This window comes from Accipiter gentilis, chromosome 8 (genome assembly GCF_929443795.1).
Source record: "Accipiter gentilis chromosome 8, bAccGen1.1, whole genome shotgun sequence".
Lineage (NCBI taxonomy): Eukaryota > Metazoa > Chordata > Aves > Accipitriformes > Accipitridae > Astur > Astur gentilis.
The window spans coordinates 44,481,679-44,503,736 of record NC_064887.1 but is presented as its reverse complement, the minus strand read 5'-3'; the positions used below and the strand labels follow the sequence as shown (position 1 = coordinate 44,503,736).

The 22,058-nt window shown below is 47.5% G+C and overlaps 3 protein-coding genes across 17 annotated transcripts in view; 1 reads left to right on the top strand and 2 right to left on the bottom strand.

Annotated features, from left to right (window-relative positions):
• Nucleotides 1-626, bottom strand: part of MICOS13 (mitochondrial contact site and cristae organizing system subunit 13) — a 32,326-nt gene extending 31,700 nt beyond the window's left edge. For all 3 annotated transcript variants that reach the window (XM_049807656.1, XM_049807655.1, XM_049807658.1), the window contains exon 1: nucleotides 521-626. In XM_049807656.1, coding sequence (XP_049663613.1) covers nucleotides 521-549 — 29 coding nt within the window. In that variant the 5' untranslated portion in view covers nucleotides 550-626. The remainder of the gene's footprint in view (nucleotides 1-520) is intronic.
• Nucleotides 627-660: 34 nt separating this feature from the next.
• On the top strand, nucleotides 661-12,733 carry LOC126041659 (hydroxysteroid 11-beta-dehydrogenase 1-like protein). 9 transcript variants are annotated; one of them, XM_049807653.1, is made up of 10 exons: nucleotides 661-786; nucleotides 1,852-1,899; nucleotides 2,080-2,177; nucleotides 3,157-3,335; nucleotides 4,578-4,708; nucleotides 6,182-6,293; nucleotides 7,563-7,654; nucleotides 8,633-8,726; nucleotides 9,593-9,758; nucleotides 10,056-12,733. In XM_049807653.1, exons 4-10 carry the CDS (start codon nucleotides 3,251-3,253, stop codon nucleotides 10,240-10,242), a joined length of 867 nt encoding a protein of 288 aa, XP_049663610.1. In that variant the 5' UTR covers nucleotides 661-786; nucleotides 1,852-1,899; nucleotides 2,080-2,177; nucleotides 3,157-3,250; the 3' UTR covers nucleotides 10,243-12,733. The 9 variants fall into 9 exon arrangements, with proteins under 9 accessions (XP_049663610.1, XP_049663605.1, XP_049663604.1 ...); XM_049807648.1 differs by having other exon boundaries at nucleotides 3,053-3,335; XM_049807647.1 differs by lacking the exon at nucleotides 2,080-2,177 and adding an exon at nucleotides 1,405-1,560 and having other exon boundaries at nucleotides 3,053-3,335.
• Nucleotides 12,734-13,859: 1,126 nt separating this feature from the next.
• The window catches only part of CELF5 (CUGBP Elav-like family member 5), a 40,490-nt gene continuing 32,291 nt past the window's right edge, over nucleotides 13,860-22,058 (bottom strand). For 3 of the 5 annotated variants that reach the window (XM_049807639.1, XM_049807643.1, XM_049807642.1), the window contains 7 exons: nucleotides 18,490-18,634; nucleotides 17,666-17,812; nucleotides 17,385-17,447; nucleotides 17,213-17,293; nucleotides 15,968-16,111; nucleotides 15,690-15,854; nucleotides 13,860-14,629 (listed from right to left, as the gene is read on the bottom strand). In XM_049807639.1, the coding sequence (XP_049663596.1) occupies nucleotides 15,727-15,854; nucleotides 15,968-16,111; nucleotides 17,213-17,293; nucleotides 17,385-17,447; nucleotides 17,666-17,812; nucleotides 18,490-18,634 (708 nt within the window). In that variant the 3' untranslated portion in view covers nucleotides 13,860-14,629; nucleotides 15,690-15,726. Of the gene's footprint in view, nucleotides 14,630-14,973; nucleotides 15,855-15,967; nucleotides 16,112-17,212; nucleotides 17,294-17,384; nucleotides 17,448-17,665; nucleotides 17,813-18,489; nucleotides 18,635-22,058 lie in introns of those variants that run through there. The other 2 variants (XM_049807641.1, XM_049807640.1) reach the window with 2 other exon arrangements.

The following is a 22,058-nucleotide window of genomic DNA, read 5'->3' as shown; positions in this document are numbered from 1 at the left end:
CAGTACTGCAGTAGTAGAACATAGCCTAGATACAGCCTCTGAGAGAAGTAAGAGAGAATCAATACTTAAATCCATGTATTCACAAGTATTTTGGGGGAAAGGCACCCTTCCACACCTTCTCCCTTCAAGCAGGCTGTAAGTCCAGATCGGAAAGTGTTCCCTTGGCAAACAAGCGCCCTTGGGCAGCATTCCCCGGTTTTATTTGACGCATCCACGCCGCCACGAGAACACCGCCAGACGCCTGCCAGGCGTTTGGAGGCACACCGAGAAGCCGCCGGACGGAGGCCAAGCCTGGCACGGGGCCAGACGAGGCCGAGGGCGCAGCGCTGCAAGGCCAGGCGCCGCCAGGCCGAGCCGGGCCGGCCGGGGCCCTGGCCACAGGCCCGCGAGAAGTCGGGGGAGACCCTCCGCGCGGGGGCAGAGGGGGCGCGGGCCGCGCGGTGCATGCGGGGGGAGGGCGAGCGCTCGGGCCGACCTCTCCGGGCGGGGGCGGCGGGGGAGCGCGGGCGCAGGGACTCACTTGACGGCGGGGAAGAGCCTGGCGGCCATGACTGCGGCAGGGGCGGCGGGCTCGGCCGCGCGCCGCGGGGACCTTCGGGAGCCGGTCACGTGGTCGGGGGAGGGCAGCGGGCTCCGGCTGTCCCCGCCCCCGCCCCCGCCCCCGCCCCCTGCGCGGCCCGGTCGCCTCGACGGTTGCCGTGGCAGCCGGGCCGGCGCCGAGGCGGTCACGCGGCGGCTCAGGGGGACGCCGTCGCCGCGGGACGCAGGGGCCGGCCGCGCGCGCAGGTAGGTCGGGCCCCGCCGGCGGGGCTCGCGGGGGTCCGGGCTAGCAGGCAGGCAGGCGGGCGGGCAGCCCGCGTTCAGCGCCTCCGCGTGCCTCTCTGTGGTGAGCCCCTCCGCGTCGAGGGCGGCTCTCGAGTCGGCCGTGCACGTCGCCCTGCCTTTTGCGGGAATGTCCCCGTCACCGGTTCTTCGGGCTGTGTCGCGACATGCCGGTAGACGGTGTCTTGCCGCTCTTCGCATCTGGAGGGAAGCTCGGCTGGGGCTTCAGCCCCAAGGCTCGCGACAAGGCTCCATCCTACCGACTCTGCTGCTTCGTTTGTGCTGTGCAGTAGAAGTGCCGGTTATCCTGCGGTACGGCTTTTTGCGGTGAATGTCATCAGCTATCAGCGTAATAATTCTTTAATGAATTAAACGTTCTGTAATGTTAGACAGGAGGGGGTTTTTTCTCCTGTAGACGAGGGAGAACTTCTGTTGTATAGAGGCTGACTCTGAGTTCAGAGAGCTGTGGGAATTGCTGGTGAAAGATCTTTTTCTTAGAATCAGATGTCTCTTTCTTCTATTTCTCTCTTTTTTTTTTTTTTTTTCTTTTTTTTGTAATTAATAGAGCTCCTAGTGTTTTAGGTTTTGTACATGCTTACATAAAATTTGGCCAAAACAAGGCCAGCTGTTGCTGTGGGTGCCTGCTGTGCTCTGAAACCATCACAATTCTCAGTACAAGCATCTGTTTCTCACTTTTTTCTTAATCCTAAGAAAATCCAGACATATTCAAAACAGGAGGTACTTGTTGTTTTATCCACCTTTAAGTAAATATTAGATGGTCTGAACTGCTGACATTCAGCTGACCTGGATCCCCTGTTTGTAATAGAGGAGTAGAAATAGATGAATAGAATAGAAATAGAAAATACGTGTTGTGTTGTCAAATCACATTATGCTTTTTAGCTTAAAACCCTTGAGTTCCAAATCTACCTGGTAACTTCTCAACTTCAAGAATATCTACTATATTGTCTCAGAATCTTCGAGCTACTGAGGTTCATATTTGTTCCCATTTTTCCCTTTTATCTTCTCCAGGCCTCAATCCTACAAACTCTGCTCTCCATGATCATCTCTGTACCCTGGGTAAGACTGTTAATTTCATTATCTCGCTAAGTATTAGCCACATCCTGATATGCTGTCCCTCCCCACAAAAAAAAAGCTAGTTTTAAAGATGTTTGCAGAACTGTGGAAGCTGACAAAGTGAATTTTGCAGAAGACATCTTCTGGAACTACTGCAAAATTTCTTTTTAATTCCTCCTATAGTCACTGTATCTAACTGCTTCTGGCTACTAAAGAATTTGTAAAGACAGAAAAACTCCGAAAATACAGAGAAGTAGTACTGGCTAATGACGCTCAGCTTGGTAAGTGAATGCTATTAGTATCAGTAAGTTTTGATACTGACTTAAGTTTTGAAGTTTCCTTTTGCAAGACAAGTTCTAAAGAAGGAGAAGCACAGAAATAAATCCCTCACCTTTTTCCCTGCCTTGTACCCTGTTTTACATATGGCAGGCATGTATAATTCCCAAAGCATGGAAAAGCACATGTAATTTGTCAGCACGGTTTCATATCTATTTTAAATTTTTTTGACAGCTGCAGATAATGTATTATTTCGGAAAAGAGATAATAATTTCATTAGTTTTGCATTTCAGATTTGATGTGGTTTTACATCAAATGTATCTATGAGAATCTGAAATAGAATGCAGCAATACAAAATGCAGAAGGCTTTTACTGTAAAATGAGACTTTCAAGTCATGGTTTAAATGAGGAATTCGTGCTGACTCCACAAGTTTCTCTGGAGTGTTCCATTAGGGATGGATATTTTAAAATAATTCCCCCAGTCCAGTTCATTTAAGACAGACTGAATGCCAGACCATCTGCCCTGGAGCAAATGAAAGGCTGAGAAAACAGTTGAACAAGGCAGGAAGATAGTTGTGATGATTTCTTGAGCTTTCTCCAGACCTGTTTTCTGCCCTCTTTGGATCCCTTCCTCTCATACAAGGGCAGGTTTCATTGTCTTCAGGCCTGCAGCTTTACATTTTTCATCCTGCCAGGGTTACTTCCTCTGAACACAGAGTTGCACTGCTTGGCACAGCCAAGCCCTAACCTTTCTTGGGCAAATGCAAACCATTCACAGGACTGTGATGCGCCCTCCCTTCAACAGGGAAACAGCAACTTCTTTGCAGCTTATCAAAGTGTTGATTGTTCATGTCCTCCCTATCTTTCATTCTTGACAAAGGTGACTTTGGCTCCCAGTGGAGAGACTTCTCAGGTGGAGGCTCAGTTCTACACAGTGCCTCTCTTACCTGCAAGACAGAAAAGGCCTTTACATGCCTCTTGCAGGTTGGCTTCCAGCATCAGAGGAAGACATTTACAGTATTTTGGCTGGACTGCTCATCTTCAAGACTTCACTTTGTTCTTCACAAGTTGGTGGGATATGAAGCCAATTGGAAAAGTGCTTTGTGCTACAGGGATCATAGCTGGGCTCCTAGCTTTCTTCTGGAAGGACACTTTTAACCCAGGTAGGTTCACCAGGGGGGGTCATTCCAAACTGGAATATAAGTCACGCAAGAGAAGAGGTTGAATTTGCAAACTGTAACTGGTGGTCTCATTCATGCCCATAGTCTTACCAGAGTTGGTGGCCATAAAGCAATGCTTTATTCCCAGAAATAAAGAGAAGCTTGAAACAAAGAGGAAGACAAAATGGTCTAACAGCATTTACAAGGGATCCTGCTGTCTATGTAGCGAAAAAATGACATGTACTTTGCCACTGACTTTCTCTTTTTTTGTTTTGATTGCAAACTCCTTGAGGTCAAGAACCATCTCTGTAGATGTGCAGTGCCCAGCACAAGAGGGCTGACATGTCTCCAAACTGATGGCAAAGAATAAATGATATGCAGAAGGCCCAGAGCCTGGTTTATGTCGTACAGCTTTTTATAATGTGAAAATCAACTTCATCCTTGAAAGATACTGGTCTAGGAACATAGGCAAAAGGCATGTGACACAGCTAGCTTGCATAATCGTATCGTTGTTCCCTGGCAGTGATAGCCTAGGCATAACATCCACAACAAACACGCAGTAATAAAACAATGCACCTCTTGGGCAGTTGGGCCTGGGGGTTGTTCCATGGCAGCTGAACCATGCCAGCTGCATGATTTTATCCATTATCCAACTTCATGCAAGAATGCTGAGCTGTGAAGGAGGGATGGGAATGGTGAAGCAAGGCTTGGCTGTTTGGTTTCTAACATGCCAGCTGCTGTCTTGAGTTAAGTGGGTCAGACTGAGCCTCCTGCTCCATGACTGAAGTATGAACCTGGATGTTGTCAGGATGGAGGAGGGAACTGGCTGTTGCATGTTAGGCCAAGCTGACTGCCTTGTGCTGGAGCTTGTTGAGCTAGCCAAGCTTTCCTGCGACCCAGGCCAAAACAGATCAATATGGCTGGCTACTTGACACGAGGTGGCTGATGACTAACCTTTTTGTTGTAGGCACCTGACAGAAGGGGAAAATAGCTCATTCTTCAAAGATTAGGTGATTTTTTATTATTTTCAGTCTAGCAAGAATTGGAAGGCATTGTTAATCTCATGGCTTCTTCAGGTCAGTCCTGCCTCTTCTAGGTTTGGAGAAGCATCAAGACTTTTGGGCACTTCCACTGCGCACTTATACGCACATTTCTACTTTAGAGCTCTGCCATTAGTTAAGGGCAGCTCCTCTGCTGCTTCCTTCACTTACTTCTGTATCTTTTATTCTCTTTCCCAAAAATAAGAGAGCTTGTCTGGTGCCCGTGTTCTCCTGACTGGAGCCAGTGCTGGGATTGGAGAGCAGATGGCATATCATTATGCCAAATTTGGTGCTGAAATTGTTTTGACTGCAAGGAGGGAAGCTGTGCTGCAGAAGGTAGGAACTTCCTTGTATGAGGGAAAACATAAGAGATTTGGACTCTTACAAAAAAAACCCCAACAGTTTAGCTGTTGTTAAGTTAGCATGCAGTTAGCATGTTAAGTTAGCCAACAGTTAGCATGATAAATTTTCCTTCAGAACTGTTGTTAAGCAGAAACAGCTTAGTTACTTTTGAAATTCTTTCCACTTGTGTGGAGAGATGGAACGTGCCATTGACATGTTTTGAGCCTGATTTACTGGCAGTGTCCTGTGCCATTCTTCTCTGTAACTGATCTCCCGGATGGGCTACTTTGTGTTGCCATACACCAGTGCCTGCTGCAATATGCCTGGTTTTTCTTACCAGAAGGCAGTAACACTGCATACTGAGGAGGTGTAACCCAGAAGGGAGCTTGGCCTGTACAGCAGGATGCATATACACTGCCTGAACTTTTTACTGCCTGAACATTTACACAAGGAAATGGTATGAAGCTGTGTCAGGGAAAGTTCAGATTGGACATTAGGATAACATTCTTATGTTCTTATGTTATTCTTATGAGGGTGGTCAGTCACTGGAACAGGCTCCCCAGGGAGAAGTGGTCACAGCACCAAGCCTGTTCATGGAGTGTCTGGACAATGCTCTTAGTCATATGGTTTTAGCTTTAGGTAGTCCTGCAAGGAGCAGGTAGTTGAACTTGATGATCCTTATGGGTCCCTTCCAACTTGAGAAATTCTATGATTCTATGAACTACAGTGCCTGTGCAATATTGTGCAGCTTTTCAGAGTCCAAACAGTTCTATTTGTAGCTGTTTTGTTAAAGACTCAAACCTTTCTGTAGGTTAAATAATTTTTGACCAGCTTGAATAGATGAGACTGCTTTATCTGTAGTTTATAAAAATGGGACAATATTTAGAGAAGGTATCTCTTAAACTGTGGGGACAGGTGACTTGCAAGGAAAGTTCTTCACCATGAAATGGTGCAAAAGGAGAGTTGAGGACCGTGAGCCTAAGAATAGTTCCTAATGCCTGGAAGGCATTATTTCAGCAAATAGCTAAACTGTGTATCATTACTGGGGACCTTCACATACTCAACATAGCAAAGGAACTATGAAAGATGAATACTGCTAGAGCCTTACCAAGTATTTTGGAACAAAAAGAAGAACTTAATGTAAAGCATAAGCCTTATTCCAGAAGAGTTCTTCTGAATAAGACTGTCTTTTTTCAGGTGAATCTTGATCCCTTTCCAAGGTCGACTGAATCTGCATACTGCTAGGAGTTACCTCTATTTAAGTGTCTGGTTAAACAAAGTCTGGATGCAAAATGAGCTCTCCGTGGGCTGAATAGCAGTAGACTTAAAGTGTGTCTCTGTCCAAAATTGACTCTCACTGATAGTAGTAGTATGGGGAAAAAACAGTGCCTTACAGTGCACTAATTTCTATTCTTTCCCCCTGCCACTCCATATTGTTTAATCTTTGGGTGTGTGTTATTCTTCAAGGTGGTGGAGAAATGCCTGACGCTTGGAGCAAAGAAAATATTTTATATCCCTGCAGATATGTCTTCCCCTTCAGAGCCTGAAAAGGTGGTTCAGTTTGCTGTCCAAAAGCTGGGTAAGCATCATGGGCATCTCTTTGGCCTTCAGGCATATATAGTTCTCATTCCAGTAGAGCTTCCTGCTTCAGTTTCCCCATGTTCCTCACCGAGGGGGATGTTGAGGACAGGAGGGTGTGCAGTTTGGAAATACCAATGTGGATGTGGCCATCTTTTTAGCTGCCTTTCATGGGGAGGGCATGTCTTTTGCTAGAGGAGAAAAGTATGCAGAAAGTACTTGCTCATAGTACTTCACTAAAGCCACACCCCATAGCAACAGCTGCAGTACCTCACCTGTCACAGGGTAGTACATGTATACACATTTGCCATATGTGAGCAGGTACCAGCTGCACATGCCCAACCCTGAACATAGTGCCTTGTGTTGAGAGAGGCAGAAACTGGGAGGTCTGAAAGCAGTGACCTACCCCTGTAGCAAAGCTCAGTCCAAGACTGTATAGAAGGGGCAGGTGGTGTTATTTTAACCAGAACTGATTCAAACTACTCCCACTCTCATGCATTCGCATTCACTCATTCTTTAGTACTCACAGGCAACAAAATGTGTATCGCCAAGTACCTTGGCCAAGATTACTTGTGATACAAAGGACAAGGGATGCCCACTGTTGAGTCCTCATCGTGTCTTCTGGGTTCTTGGTGACCATGTGCTGCTTTTTGATTGTCTTTTGTGCCCTGTAGGAGTTAAGTGATTATGATCTTTTGTCTCTCCGTCGTGCCTCATTTGGGTCAGACTGTCATTAGGCAGCATTTTCTATTACACTCACTACCCTTTTGTCCATTATTTGAGTTTCTTAATTACTTCACTATGGTCTTGGTTTTCCTCATGTGGGTGTCTTAAGAAACTGCGTGTAAGTGTGCTATGATCTGGATGACCTACCAGTCCAGCAGCCATCGATTCATACCTTTCTTTTAAACCTTCTGCTGTTCCTGCTGATACATTCCCATACCAATCATAATTTTTCTGCTACAAATTTGTATACTTATAACTTTGAAAACAGAGTGTACCACCGGAACTAAGTTCCAAGTCTGCACTACCTTGAAACATCATTTCAGAGAGCTGCCATCAAAGAAGAACAGCTTTCCTTCCAATTCTACCCTTGAGGAGCAAGCAAAGCTGCTCCCAGATGGACGTATTTCATGTATCTTCATGGTAAAGCACTTTCTAGCCTTCTGAGGGAGCGGTCCAGCCCTCCTGCTGGCATTTCCGAGTTCAATCATTTGTTACTGGTTAGAGGATGGCCCCTTTGTTTGACTGCTTTTTCTCCTGCCCACAGGGGGATTGGATTACCTGGTGTTGAATCACATTGGTGTGACTCATTTCCAGATGTGGGCTGGAGATGTGGAATACACCCGCTGGCTCATGCAGGTGAGGTTTCCCAGCAGGAAGAGCTCACCTGGAACTGGGTGAGTCTGGCTTCTCCTGGGACAGCTTTGGGAAGCTCAAAAGCAAATTCAAGTCTATGGCAATGGTTGAGAACAAACCTTTTATTTCATTCATGTTTCGAGTCAAATGGTTTGGAGGCTTTGTTACTGGACAGGCGGTTTGCTCAGTTGTTGTATATGTGTGCAGATGAATGTCTGGGAAGAACTTCACTTCTCTCCTTCCTTCTGTCCTTCTTATCTCCTGTTAGTCCAGGACTGCTAGGGATTGATGGGTAGTTACAGGCAGTTGTGCAATGTATGTCTAGTTTAGGAAGGCCAGTAGGTGAGGAGCAAGCACTTCCTACTCATCTATAGCAAGTACAGGTGTCATTGCAGAACACAATAAGGTTGTTTGAAAAGGTGTTTGCCATTTAAGTCTCTGCTCACAGATTCAGAGTTTTCCTGTAGAATCACCTTGGTACCAGGTTTCAGGACCATGGAGGAGATAAGCTGTGTTCTTGATTCAGTCTTCTTAGGTCAGGTGGGTCATATTAGTTCTATTTCATGTTGGAAGGAGCAGAGAGTAGGGAACTTGCAATCACAGGTAAGAAATTTCCTACAAGTTAGAGAGCAGTCAAGCTCAGAAGAGATGCTGAATGTTACACTTTGTTGTAGTCTGAGCTCAGTCAAGAGGAACTTAAAAGAGGAACATGATTGTCCCTTGTCAAGAAATCTGTATGTTAAAGCCCAGGAATAACCTTTGCTCTGACTCTCCTCCATTGGTTTTTCTGGAATCTGAAAGAGTGATGGATGCAATGTTTGTCCCCATCTTCGCAGAGATTATTCTTTTTTCTTGATGTTTGAAAAAGCAAATCCAAACCATGCTCCTTTCCATTTCTGACCACTGTATTGGCTTTCTGGCTCATGCTGACCTTCTCTCCAAACCCTCCTGCTTCTTCCATGTCTACTTCTATCATTCCAGGTGAATTTCTTCAGTTATGTGGCACTCGCAACAGCAGCTCTTCCCACCCTGGAGAAGAACAGAGGTTCTCTGGTGGTTGTTTCTTCCCTCACAGGTTAGTGTCTTTAACTGGCATAAGTGCGGGCCTTGTGGAAACAATGGTTCCCAGCACATCTTGTTTTCTGTGTACTTCAACCTCTCAACACATTTTCAAGCTGTGCGTTTTATAGTAGCAAGCAGGACCATGGCTGGCTAGCCTTCTTGTTTTCTGGAAGACCTTCTCTGTGTTGCACCATTTTGCATTCCCTTGGAACTTTGCTCTTCACTCACCATGTGCCCAGATCTGCTTGTTTGGCTCATGTCCCTCACAGCCAGGCCCATCTCTCCTGCATTTCTGTCTCAGCATTGAGACCATCCTGCCACTCTAAGGCCTTCTGGCTTTGGCCAGCCTGAATAGCAGGCTGCTGAGTAGTTGCAACTACTATACAGGATGGAAAGGCAGGAGAAAGTCTTCAGCCTGTACTCAAGGGAGCTGCATCACCATACACAAGTTCAGACTACAGTTCATCCCTGTCTTGTAATGTAACGTGCCTTGCTGTCAGGGAAATGTCATGGCCAGATGCACCAGCATGTGATCCAGTCTGTATGTTTGCATGTGATGGGGGAGGGGAAGGCTGCAGGTAGACCATGACAGTGGGCTTTTTAGGCCAGTATGTGACCTGGTTACTGTGTAAGTCAAAAGAAATTTCCTCCCCTTATCCACAAAGGTGGTGGCTCTTGTGCTGGGATGTGTTCACACAAAGTGGTATAATTTTCTAAGTGCCCGCATGTGACTAGAAATAGAGGGAAACTCAACTGAACATAACATGGGTTGATGCAGGATGGCAAAGCCTCTGTCTTTGCCCAGATTCCCGCTCCATGGCACCATCCTCCTTACAGCCACTTTCCTGGTGTTTTCCATTGTCTCCTTTTCCTTTCCAGGGAAAATACCCACTCCCTTCACCACTTCTTATTCTGCCACCAAGTTTGCACTGGATGGTTTCTTTAGCTCACTGCGCCATGAACTCATCATGCAGAACAGAAATGTCTCTGTCACACTGTGCATCCTGGGCCTGATTGATACTGATACAGCATTAGAGAATACCAGGTGTGTATTTGGAGGAGGATGTAGGAGTCTGGGAGGGAATGTGTCTGCAGGAACATGTCTCTTCTTGAAAGCATGCAAAAAATGCACAACTGTGTTTAAGATGGTGTGCACATCTGTTTGGATGTGCATGAAGACTAATGGGAAGAGTGCATCTGCTTGGGTACATCACGGCGGTTGTGCATGTATACCTCAGCATAGAACATGAGCATGCAGAAACCTGTGGTAGTTGGTCTGCACAGTTAAAACCACACCAAGGATTGACTGGCTTTGAGTGATCCTCTGACTGTTTCTTTCCAGGGGCAAAGTGCACCTAACCGCTTCTCCTGCTCCTGAAGCTGCACTCGCCATCATCCGGGGGGGTGCCACACGGTTGCAGGAGATTTTCTACCCATGGTGGCTGCAGCATATGTGTTGCCTCTGGGTTTTGTTTCCCAATGACCGGGACCAGGTTTTACGGAGTTACTATAACTACAGCAGTCCTTAAGGGACACCCAGTCTCAGTCTTCTCTCCCACCAGACATCCCTTCTAATCACATTCCCCCATCCCACCAAGCATCCCATTCAACCATTGGTGTCAAGCAGGAGCAGGACAGCAGTAGTGGCAAAGTAACCTTAGGTCTTTTAATAAGACTCGTCTTGGACTCCCTCTCATCCTGCTTCAGCCACAGTTCTGATATTTCTACCCGTCAGTCACTGTGTCTTAGCCTTCCGCCCATCTCCCCTCCTTCAGCCTCACATGTCTGCTTTTACTGCCTCCAGTCTTCGCTCAGCTCCAGCTTTAACCTCTGTCTGTACAGGATATCCTGGAATGTCTGTACATTCCTGGGACATCCTGCTCCACTGCTTCATTGTTTTGTGTATTCTGTGAACCTTCTTGGTTCTATTAATAGAATTCCTTCCTATTAATAGAATTTCAATCTCTATTTTAATAAAACTATTTTGGTTTATGTGTTGGCATTACCTGTTGATGCTTCTGCTGTGGAGGAAGGCTGGTGACCTGGCTTCTGTGCGCACAGGCCTGTTGGTAGACATTTGCTGACTGCACTGGACCTGTTAAATCAGCTCTTCCTTGCTGTAAATGTCAAGATGGGTTGATGATTCCTGCACTGAACAGGAGAAAGAATGTAGAGGGCATTTTTCCCTAACACATTATTCCTATGGATACGTGTCATGGCTTGTAAGTTCTAGCAGCTAAGAAAAAGCAGTTGTCTGCTTGAATACTCCTGGGCTGGGGATGGATAAAAGATCCTAAGTGGGCTCTTTGGTGTCTGAGAGGATGGTTATTTTGTGTGTTGTTCCCATCCGCAATGCATGAATCCTGAAGGAACTTTAAGTAGCTTTGAAAGCTGAACATTTTGTAGAAACTGGTTAACAAGTTTGGAATTTATTGGAACAGCCAAGTACTGCTTAAAAACCAGGCTTGTCTAGGGGATATAGAGCTAAAATGGAGTGTGCAGAGCCTTGCCAATTGCAATCCTTCTTCAATTATAGCTGGTCTTCTCCAAGGAGAAGAAAAAAAAAAAAAAACAGGTTGAGGGGTACATTCTGGCTTGTGAGAGCTGGCTTCCTGGGGAAGGCTCACTGCATGCCCCCCTTCTTTGCTCTGCTGATAGCTAGGTGCTTGACGAAGTACACTCTTGTTCTGAACTAATATAAAAACTTGTATACCTCCAAGAGATGTCACTGCAGCTTGAGTTCTATTCTTGTTACTGGAAATGGTGTGTGGCACCTCTAGTCGCAAGTACATTTTATTCACATCATAGGAACAGGCACTAGCTGAGTTTTCCTTCCTCTCTCCTTGCCATTGACTGGATTTTGACAAGACAAAGCTTTCTATGGAGCTGTGTGGAAATAAGAACTCACCGCAATCTAGAGTTTGAACTTGCCCCTTCTAAAACACACACCTGCTTGCTTCTCGTGACAGTTTGCAGTATACACCTTGGCTCAGTCACTGCAGAATGGAGTTGGTGCAGGGGCAAGGAGGCATCAAAAATTGAGGTAGTCTTAGATTTCATTCTGTGCTCATATCCTGCTTTTCTCTAGCACCATTAAATAGGGGCTTATATATAGGAAGAAATTTATGTATTTATATTTATTTATAGGAAGAAATCCAGAGGGAAACTACCAACCACAAGCGTGTTCCTCACCTTCTGGGCACAGACGAAGAGTCTGTGCGTTTGCTTTCCCTTTTCCTGGTTCTGTGCGTAGCACCAGATGGGCTGGGCTTTGGTTCTCGATTGATTGATTTCCATCAAGGTGCTGTTGAGAGAACCAGTTTTGTTCTCTCAGGCATGAACAGAGTACACAAGGGCTTAAAAGATACCTGGTATCTCCACACAAGAGCTGTGACTGGTTTGTGTTTAGCTCTGCTGGAGCCTGGCTGCTGAACTAACTCATTGCAATTGGGCTAATATAACAAACTTGCATTTTGAGGATCATATGCTGAAGACTGGAATAAAAATCCACAGCCTTCTTAGAGACACGGGGAGGCCGTGTGGTGTTCAGAGTAAGCCAGGGTTGTATTCTGTAGGATTCAGGCTCTGTCATCCATCCCCCTATGAAATTATTTTTAACTGACTACACAGATGATCTGCTGAATGGAAAGAGTCTTTCCTTGTCCCAGGCCTTTGGTGATTGGCTTCAAGTGTAAGTATTATCTAAAATCAGGTGCAACTAACACATGAAGTAAAAGCCCAGTTACTTAGCAAGTAAAACTTTTATTAAATAAATTTAAGATTTTTTTTTGACCAGAATGAGGAATTTGACATTGACGAAGCTTGTATCGCACCTGTAACATTGTACAGTCACATCAGTAACTGTGATGGAAGAAACTGTAAATGCTTGTTTTAAACCAGCTTGACCTAGAATTTCCAAAGTCCTTTTTTTTCCCATTTTGCATTTGTTGGTCTTTGTTTGTTTTTTTGTTTTGTTTTGTTTTGTTCAAAATTAGATTAAGTTTAAACTTCATGAAATTACTTGTAGCAGAAATAAAGTACATTATACAAATCACGTACATAATAGATGTTAAGTATAAAAATGGTATTTACAATAAGTAAACATGGACTATAGAAACACACGGACTCACACAGCTTCACCCATCTCAAACTCTCAGCTTCAGATACAGAGGGGTGGTTGAGGAGATGAAGGTACTTAAAGAACTGTGCCACAAACATCTGAATAAAGGGAAACTGGAGGACAAGAATTGGCTGAGGTTCCCTGAAGTCCCCATATCTCGCTTCAGTATCAATTGCATCAATCTTTCTCCACCAACCCTCTGTTCATGTTTGAACGCAGATATACACACACACATACACACACACACACACACAGAGGAATGTTCTTGGTACCTTATCAAACAGGAATATTGAAACTTATCATTCAGAAGGTTTGTAGGGTTGGTTTGTTTTTCTTTCCTTTCCTTGTTTTGGTAGAAACTTAAAGAGACTGTTTCAAGTTGTTAAAGGGATATGCCTTATCAGTATGACACACACCCCCCTTGCCCCCAGGGGATATTTGTTAAATCAAGCTCTGAACTATGTTCTGTACTTAAGTGTATGCGTATATAACTGTATCTGTACATGCTGCATAATGTATAATCTGTCATCTGTCCCTTGGAGGGGGTGGCGGGAAAAAAACAGAATGGCAACCCTCTTTCATCACACTATCCTTGATGTCTGCTTGGAAAAGCTTTGCAGAGTGTAAGAAAGAGGTGAGTCCTCTTGCGAAATTCAGATGGAGAAAATGTCCTGTTTCGTTTGGTAATCAGAACTGCCCCCTAACTAGCGTTAGGTTACTTCCGATATGTGGAGGCAGTGTGTAGCCCCTGGGAGGCTTCTGTCACTCTGTTCTGGAGATAGCATCTGCTCACACTCTCTTATCTTCTCTTGCCTTGATCAAGAAAATGCTCCATTACCATTGAGAGCTACGAAATACAGATCTGTGCCACGTATGGGGAGGCAGTACAACTGTAGGTAAAGGGACTGGTTTCCTGTGCTTTCAGCCTAATTGAGTGCTCAGGCTAGGCTTTGGCACCAAACTCCAGGAGCTCTGTCTGCAAAAGCCCTTGGGAAAGGCAAGACTGAGAGCTCTTGAGATCCTTAACCAGGCTGGTGCTAAGGTTGGTGGATGAGTGACTCAAGCTGAGCAGCTGGCTGTGCCCTAATCCTGGAGGTATGTAGTTCTCTTTCTCCTTGCTTCTTGGTAATGTTGAGTAGAGAAATGCATGCGCTTGCTCTCTCTCTCTCTCTTGCTCTGTCCATCCAAGCATCCTCTCAAAATGTTCAGGCCTATCTGCAGTGCTTGCTTAGAGGACACTGTTGCAAAGACAAACCCTTAACTTCCAATCCCTCTTGCAAGGAGTCAGTCTCTAAATGGAAAAGTTTGGTCCTGTGAGCCACTTTAAAGAAAAATAGAGACTGTATATATATATATATATATTTTTTTTTTTTTTTTAATATTTATCTATGAAAGGGCCAGGAGACAGGGCAGGAGGGAGGGAGGGACGGAGCTAAGGTTCCATACATCACTGCAGTAACCTAGAGACACACCAGTGGGTTTTCTTGGTCCATGTCCTCCAGGCATACCCCGAGAGGAAGAGCTTCAGGTCCCCAGGGGCTGCTGGTGTTCTGGTCCCTTTGCTATGCACCACATTAGCAGCAAACATGTGAGTCCGTCGTGGCAAGAATCTTCCTGCTGGGCAGATATTGAGCCTTCTCTTTAATTGCATGTTTTGGGAAGGAGGGCAGAAGGATGGGGTGGGTAGGGGGGGAGCAGAGGAAGGAAAGGGGTGGTGTCAAAAGAGTTGATAAATTTACTGGCCTCTCTGTAAATCAACCTGAAGCAGAAATTCTTCCTCTGGACTTTCCCTTCACCTGAATAGAAAGGGAGGAGGGAGGGAATTGGGAGATTAGGAGGACATCTATGCAAACTTCAGGCTTTGAGTTGCTGTTGCTTAAACATGGAGGAAGATGACCCCAATTAGAAGGGACCAAGATAGGCCTTCCTTGCTCCCAGTCTGCGGCCGGTAGGAGCTAGCTCTTTGACAGCCAGCTCTCATGTCAGGTAGTTCTTCTGTGGCCCTTCAGGGCATCACCTTTTCTCTGCTTTTCTGTGATCCTTGTGAATCATGGGATACAATCCCTTCTTGCCCTGGACAGCATTCTCTGCAGACTAATTTCAGGGCACATGCAACAATTGAAAACAAAACTATTGGGTTTCAAAAACCTTTCTAGGAAGACGAATGCTTTTTGGGAACGGCCAGAAGGTAGACTGAAACCTTGCTTAGACCACAGGCAGGTAATTAGAATCCATCTGCCTGTCAGGGCACTGAGTGTACAAATGGGCCTTAATGGCCTTGACCAGCCTCACATGTGGCTTCTGTGCACACTCCCTGCCCATGGGTCTAGGAGTCTCATTACAGCTCAGGCCTGTGCCTTCAGTCCTTGTCTGATCTACATTGTGAAAGTGTCAGTCTCCACCTGTCCACGGACCTGTCCTCTCCATGGATCTTATTATCTGGACTCGAACCCTTGGATTGTCTCCCCACCTTGATGTTGGATCTGTTTAGTCTTCTCATTATAGACCTGCCTGGCAATGACTGGACTATGTCTGACCCTGTTTACCTTCACCAGCCCTGATCCTGAGCTTGACCTGCAGATTGACTCTCTGGCTTGGCCTTGGGCCTGCCTCATTGCCACAAACTTGCCTGATGATCTACACTCTTGGTTGAACCTGTTCTTCATCTCCAGGCCTGCCGTGGTCACCTTGCTCTGGTGCTGCGGCTGGGCCCTAGCAAGCAAGGCCTCTGCCCTGTTAGCTGTGTTACTGCATTCATCTCCTGGCTTCCCACCCCATAGGAGCAGCCAGACCTTGCTGCCTGCTGACACTGGCCAGCACTGTCTAGGAACGGTGCTGTGATGGTGCCAGCTTTACCTGTGCTGCAGAAGTGACTCCTGCTTGCTCACTGCCATCAGTAGGGATGGTTAGCATCCTTGGGTCGTTTTAACTGGACCTTCAAACGTTTCGTGCCAATCTGGAAGCCATTCATGGCCTGGATAGCAGTCTGTGCACTGGATGGGTTGTCAAAGCTTACAAAACCTGAAGGACAGGACACAGGCATGAATAATAATGGCACTGTTGGTGCCATGCCCAATGCATGAGTGTCCTTGTTATCCATCGTGCTTCCCTTGCCCACTGGTGTCAGCACTCACCAAAACACTTGCTCTGGTTGGTGGCACGATCCATGAATACCTTGGAGGAAATAATATTGCCAAAGGGCAGGAACATCTGCATCAACTCATTGTCTCCAAACTCCTGAGGGAGATGGTAGATGAAGAGATTGCAGCCTTCAGGACCTGCAGGCATGGGGGCAAGGGGGAGGAACAAAACAGCCCCCAAAGGGAAGGGGAAGAGAAAGGGGCTCAACTCAGAGCACAGCACTGGATGAGAACCCCAGTACTGCCTCCTTCTGTCTTGACCTCCCCTTGCTTGTCTCCCTCAGTCACTGGTCCAGGAAGGGTTCTGAGGGCTCTCTTAAGAGCAGCTGGGAGGCAACATGCAGAGCTAGAGTTTCTGGAGAGCAGATTCACTTTCACAGCTTGCCCAGTTCCCATGTGGGGTGCTGGACACAACTACTCTTGTGAGTGTCTACGTGCTGTTTTGCTGGAAGGAAATTAATTAGCTGAGGTGACAGCTCCTTGTTCATAGCTCTCCCAGTCCTAGGAGAGCAGCAGACACTGCCCTGTGAAAACTGCTGCTCTAGCATTCCCTGCCCACAGCTATGCAGTGGTTGCCTTCAGCTGATAAGCCACAGCCCCAACTGGAAATCTCCTGGATTGGCACACACAGTTTATGGGCTAATGTGGTCCTGCCCGCTCCTTCACTTGCTCCCTGTAAGCCTGATGAGCACAAGGAGCTGTTCCCTTGCCGACACCTGCTATACAAAGCAGAAGCAGACAGCAAATGCCTTTGCCTCCAAATCCTGTCCAGGTCAGTTTGGAAATAAGCTGAAAAACAAGCTCATGAGGCTAGGAAGGCTAAAGAGAGAGGACAGTACATTGGAGAGGCTGGTTTGACTAGTACCAGTGTAGTTCTGGCATCAGTAAAGATGGGGAGGAAGTCCTCTTTGCTGTTGCCTGTGTAGGGAAGGTGCTCACTCTATACCCCTTTGGTGTCAAAGCTTGGTGTTCTAGGGCTTGTTGTCCCCTTTTTACGTGGCAGCATCTGGCCAGGGATGAGATCAGAAAGTTTGCATGACAAGCATTCTCCAAACCCTTCCAATCCACTCACTGCAAAGACACGGTTGGTTCTGTAACCCAACCCCAATATTAAAAATTAGAGCGGACAAAGATTAGTGTCGTCTCCTCTTCATTGGTTCTGTGGTGCATAAGACAAGCTACCCATATTGCCCCCACCCCACCGCTGCCAGACACAGACATTCCCACCCTGATCCTCACCTTCTCGTTGTTGCTGCTGCAGGATGGGAGGTGGCTGAGGGATGCTCTGAGCAATGGGGGTGATGGCAGTTGGATACACAGCTGTACTCCAAGGAGACAGAATAAACTGTTTACCTGAGGATCTATCTGGTCAGCCACACAAGGGCCTGAGGGAGACAAGGGAAGCTGGTACCTGCATACTGCTGAACTCCTGTGAAGGCTGGGTGCAAAGTCTCTGCTACTGAAGGGCTCTGGGCTGCAGAGAAGAACATAATCAGAAGCACAAGAAAGGGAATCATGCATGTATTCTCGCTGTCTCTCCTTCCCCACCCCCCACCCCCCTGCCAAGTGAGTCTCAGTGCCTGGCTGGTAGGGAGCTAGAAAAAGTCTTCTGCGTGGGAAATCCAGAAAAGATAAGCTAACTGCAGTTCCTGAGGTCTCTGGATGGTGGGGTTTTTTTCCTGCTCTCCGTACCCGAGTATGGCACAAGGCCATTGGTGTAAACTGTTTCCAAGGTTGGATGCCCATTTGGGAATGGTACCACTCCAGTGAAGCCATTTGAAATGGGTGCCACCAGTCCCGGCATGCCTGCTGTTCCCAGGAGAGGCGGTGAATGTAGCCCTGTAGAGCAAGAAGAGATGACATCCCATGAGAGTCGAGGTACTGCAAAACCTGCACTCCCTCCTTCCATCTGCCTGGTAAGACTGCTGTGTGTGAAGCTATTATGTCTTCTAGTTGGCAAGTGGAGGTGACAGACTAGTGCTGGAGCCTTCACAAAATTAGAGGCAGCACTAATGAGAAGTGTGTGCAGCATTGCTAGCCCTGGCTGCTGCCAGAGCTTTGGGATGGAACATTTTTAATCCACGTTTGTACAGCACCTAGCATCATACAGCCCTGTTCTTGACAGGTGTTGAAAGCCAATATGCATTATTGCCAATATTATTACTGTGGGATGAGGATAATGAATAATAGCACTGCTGTACTCAGAGTGAGGTGCAATCCTGGGAACCTGGTCCTTCTTTACTACATCAAAGAGAAAAACTGCAGCAGAGAGGAATGGCAGTAGGGCAAGAGAATGCGTGTTGAACACGTGAGGGTGTCAGGGAGGTTGCAGAAATTTGCACAGAACTAGGGACTCCTGTCCTCGGAGACTGCATTGTTAGAAAAGAGCGGCCTAATCCAGATGCTGAGCCCAGAGGGATGTGGGAACTGTTTTACCTGTATGAGCACCGTGCTGGGGCAGGAGGTTCATCGGTAGTGAAGGACTTGCTGCGTCCTGGCCCACACCAGGCCCTCACCTGATGTTGGTGCAATAGGAGTGGCTGGCAGCCCATTGAGACTGACGGCACCGATCTGCTGGATGTGGCAAGGGGAAAAGGCGACGCCTGGGCTCAGGTAGCTGCCGTGCGAGGTGGAGAGAACCGTTGTCTGCTGCTGCATCAGCTGCAAGGCAGGACCACGCAGTCAGGGCCCCATGCCTCCCAGGGCTTCGCGCCACTTAGGGCCTCACGCTGACCGGGGCTCTCACTCCGCTCTGGGCCACATACGGCTCAGCGGCTCGCTCCGCTCGCCCCAGGCCCCGCGCTGCTGGGGGCCTCCCGCCATTAGGCCCCCCACCGCAGCCGCGGGCGCCCCTCGGGGAGGCCGCGCAGGCCAGGTGGGCCTCGGCCTTCCCCCGCCGCTGCCTGTGGCCGGGGACGGGCCGGAGCTGCGGCCTCGCCACCTCCCGCAGCCGCCGCTGGGGGTCGCCGGGCTCCCGCTGCCTGCCCCGGAGCTTTCCGCGACTCGGCGGCACCTGCCGGGGGCGGGCTGCGGCGCCGCCGTCCTCTGAAGCCCCGCGCCCCGCCCGGCTGCGGGCCCCCGAGGAGGGCCTGGAGCTCCCCGCGGCCACGCCCGCCCGCAAGGGCTGCCGGCCAGGCCACGCGTGGAAGCCGCCAAGAGCGGCGCGCAGCTTCCTGCCCTGCAGCCGGGGGACACGGCTAGGCCAGCACCCTCCGCACAGCCAGGGCCGTAGCCGTGCAAGCCTTCCACCCACCCTCGCCCTCCCAGCAAGCCAGCAGCCTTGAGGGGTCTTCGCTCACTCAGCTACGCGCCAGGCCATCGGGATGGGCTGTTCCTGCTCAGAGAGCTCCTGCAGTGGGGAGGGGGGCAGGGAAAGGGGTATGCTCCTGGCACCCAGCAGCACCCTCTCACTACAGGCCCTACCGCTCTGTCAGGCGCTGCAACATTTCCTCCCAGCCACAGTGCCTTCTCTGAGCACTGCCCCTTCTCCTGGGACAGTGCTAGGTATTAAATAACACAGCTTTCCCTTGAGAAGCAGGGTCCAAATCCCTCTCCTTTTGCCCAGCCTCAACAAGGAGACCGCGCTGCTGGGAGACACACAGAGCTCATTCTGGTACATGCACCCTGCCGTACAACCAGGTGTCCATCCAGGCCCAGCTCTCGTGGCATGCTTTGCCGTCTGAGGTCTGCCCCATGATCCACTGAGCTCAGTCTTTCCTCTGGTAGTGGCCTGCACCCCGGGGTTGCGGGATGGCAGCTCCTTGTGGTCCCATAACACACCTGACTAGGCAGAGATGCACAATGCAAAAAGAAAGGGGGGGGGGGGGGGTGTACAAGGTTGGGAGGAGGGTGAGGCAGAAGAAGAAAAAAAATCTTTCTGGCCCTATTTGGCCATCATTTGCTGCTTCTGGAGAATAAGATTAAATCGGACTGCACTCAGAGTGCAGTGGCAACAAAGATTTAGTTCTGGATGCAAAATTATCTAGCCCCTTTATAAGCCTTGCCTTTACCATCAAGCAAGAAGAGCAGGGGAGGCACAGGCACAGCTCTCTGGAAACTGTACAATTCCACAGGAGGAGTTAGGTGGTGGCACATTGCAAAACCCAAGAAAAACACAAATGCTCCTTACATTAACTACAACCTTATCACACTGTCTGCATACATAAATACAGACCACTCAAGTAACCTGCCTCATCCACAAATGACTGAGTCAGCCAGTTTTGCCTCAGTCTCAGCTGAAGATTCTGCTAACTCTGAAAAGTTCATGGCTAGCTAAACCTTCTCTTCGTTTCTTCCACACAGAAGCTGACTATTGCTGTTGCATAAAAAGAAGAGGAATTGCCTCATTTCATGGCATTGCTGTTTCTGTAAGCTGGCACAAGCAAAGCAGCTGGGGTGGAAGTGACTCTGCAGGGCAGTGCTGCGAGAGGGGAGAGCCCTTTCTGGGGGAGAGGTGGGACGCTCCCAGGCACACCACAGAGCAGGGTCTCTGCAGGCAGGCAGGACTGACTGACAGCAAAGGGGTTTGCTACCACTTGACTCCAGAAAGCAAGCGCCCTGAAATCACCTCATCTATTTGCTGCCATATTGTCTTTGGAGCAATTCCCCTGAAGCAGGGCTCACATAACTGGCAACCACTCACCCTGAGCCAGGATTACAGCAAAAGTGGCCTTCCTGAGAGCACAGAACTCTGCTAAGGAAGCTGTCCCTATGGCAGGCAGTCTGCATATACTCCTAGTCCTATCTTCACACTGTCCCCATTTAAGGATGCAGGAACCACTGCATTTCTTATTTACTAGATGAATATTGATTTTTTTTCTCATTAATGCCTGTTCTGTGCCAGGCTCTGGCTGAAACAAGACCTTCATCCGACTGCACATGCACTAAACTGGCATTCTGAAACTGTTTTAATTACTCAAATAAAATTACCATAATGAACCCTAAAAGCAGAAAGAAAAAGGGGGGAGGGTCTTGTGTCTGTGAACAAACTATGTTTTGTATTTAGAACTAACTGATTTATGAAATACAAGAAATATTCAAGCGTAATAAGCAGTTAGTAATTTGCACTGGCTGCTTTTTTAAGACTTCAGGCCTCTTTTGTATTGATAGATTATTATTTTTTCAGCTTCCAGTCAGTTCCCTGATTCCATCTGAACTAATGACTGAATTAAATTTGTTGAATAAACTGAAATGAAGGAAACACTCACTTTTAACTTACAGAAGAGGCACCTGGGATCAAAACCTGGTTTAAGGACTGAAATAAACTGCTTCCGGATGCTTAGCCAGTCATATTTCCCAGATAAGTATGAGAAATCTTCTTACAAACTGTATCAGCTAACATGTACTGTCTATTTTTAATATCTTATATTTTCATGACTATTCTTTATGATATGATAGTCATATAAGATATGACTATCTTATATGACTATTTTTAATATCTTATTTTGTATATTTGAACAGATCAGAATAACTTTAGACCTAAAATAGTTTGTGATTATTTCATGTTTGAGACAGTTTTTAAAGGAAAATGAAATGAATATAGATTTTAAACATCCAACTGAAAAAAAAAACCCACAAAACAAAATCCAAACAACCCAGGCTCCAAACTTCTTCCTCCTAGGCTAGGGACTCTGGGGGCTGCTTTGGCTTGGCGAGGCAGAAAATCCCATGGGGACAGGGAAAGAAAGTTGTTGGCATATTAAATTGTGAATCTAAGAACCAATGCCTATGATGCACCAGTTCACCCCAGCAGCACTCACTCCTCTCAGTTGGATTCAACCACATACATAATTGTCAGCTGCATCTCCTGGGCCTGTAAGTAACCTTGGGTACAGCATCTACTACTCCAAGCCCTGCACCATGCAAGCATGAACTGTGTTGGTGTTCCCTTGAGCCCTGGCTTAGCACAGGTCCCAGCTCCCAAGAGCTGCCCCAGGCAGGACATTTGGAGTTGCTATAAAGAAATTCAGCAAGGAAATCCCTCCCTTCTGTCCCCACTTCTAGAGAAATTAGATGGCATTTCAAAGGGTTGATGCCCTCTCCCTCTGATGGGGACACTATATGCATATGAGAACTGGCTAGGATC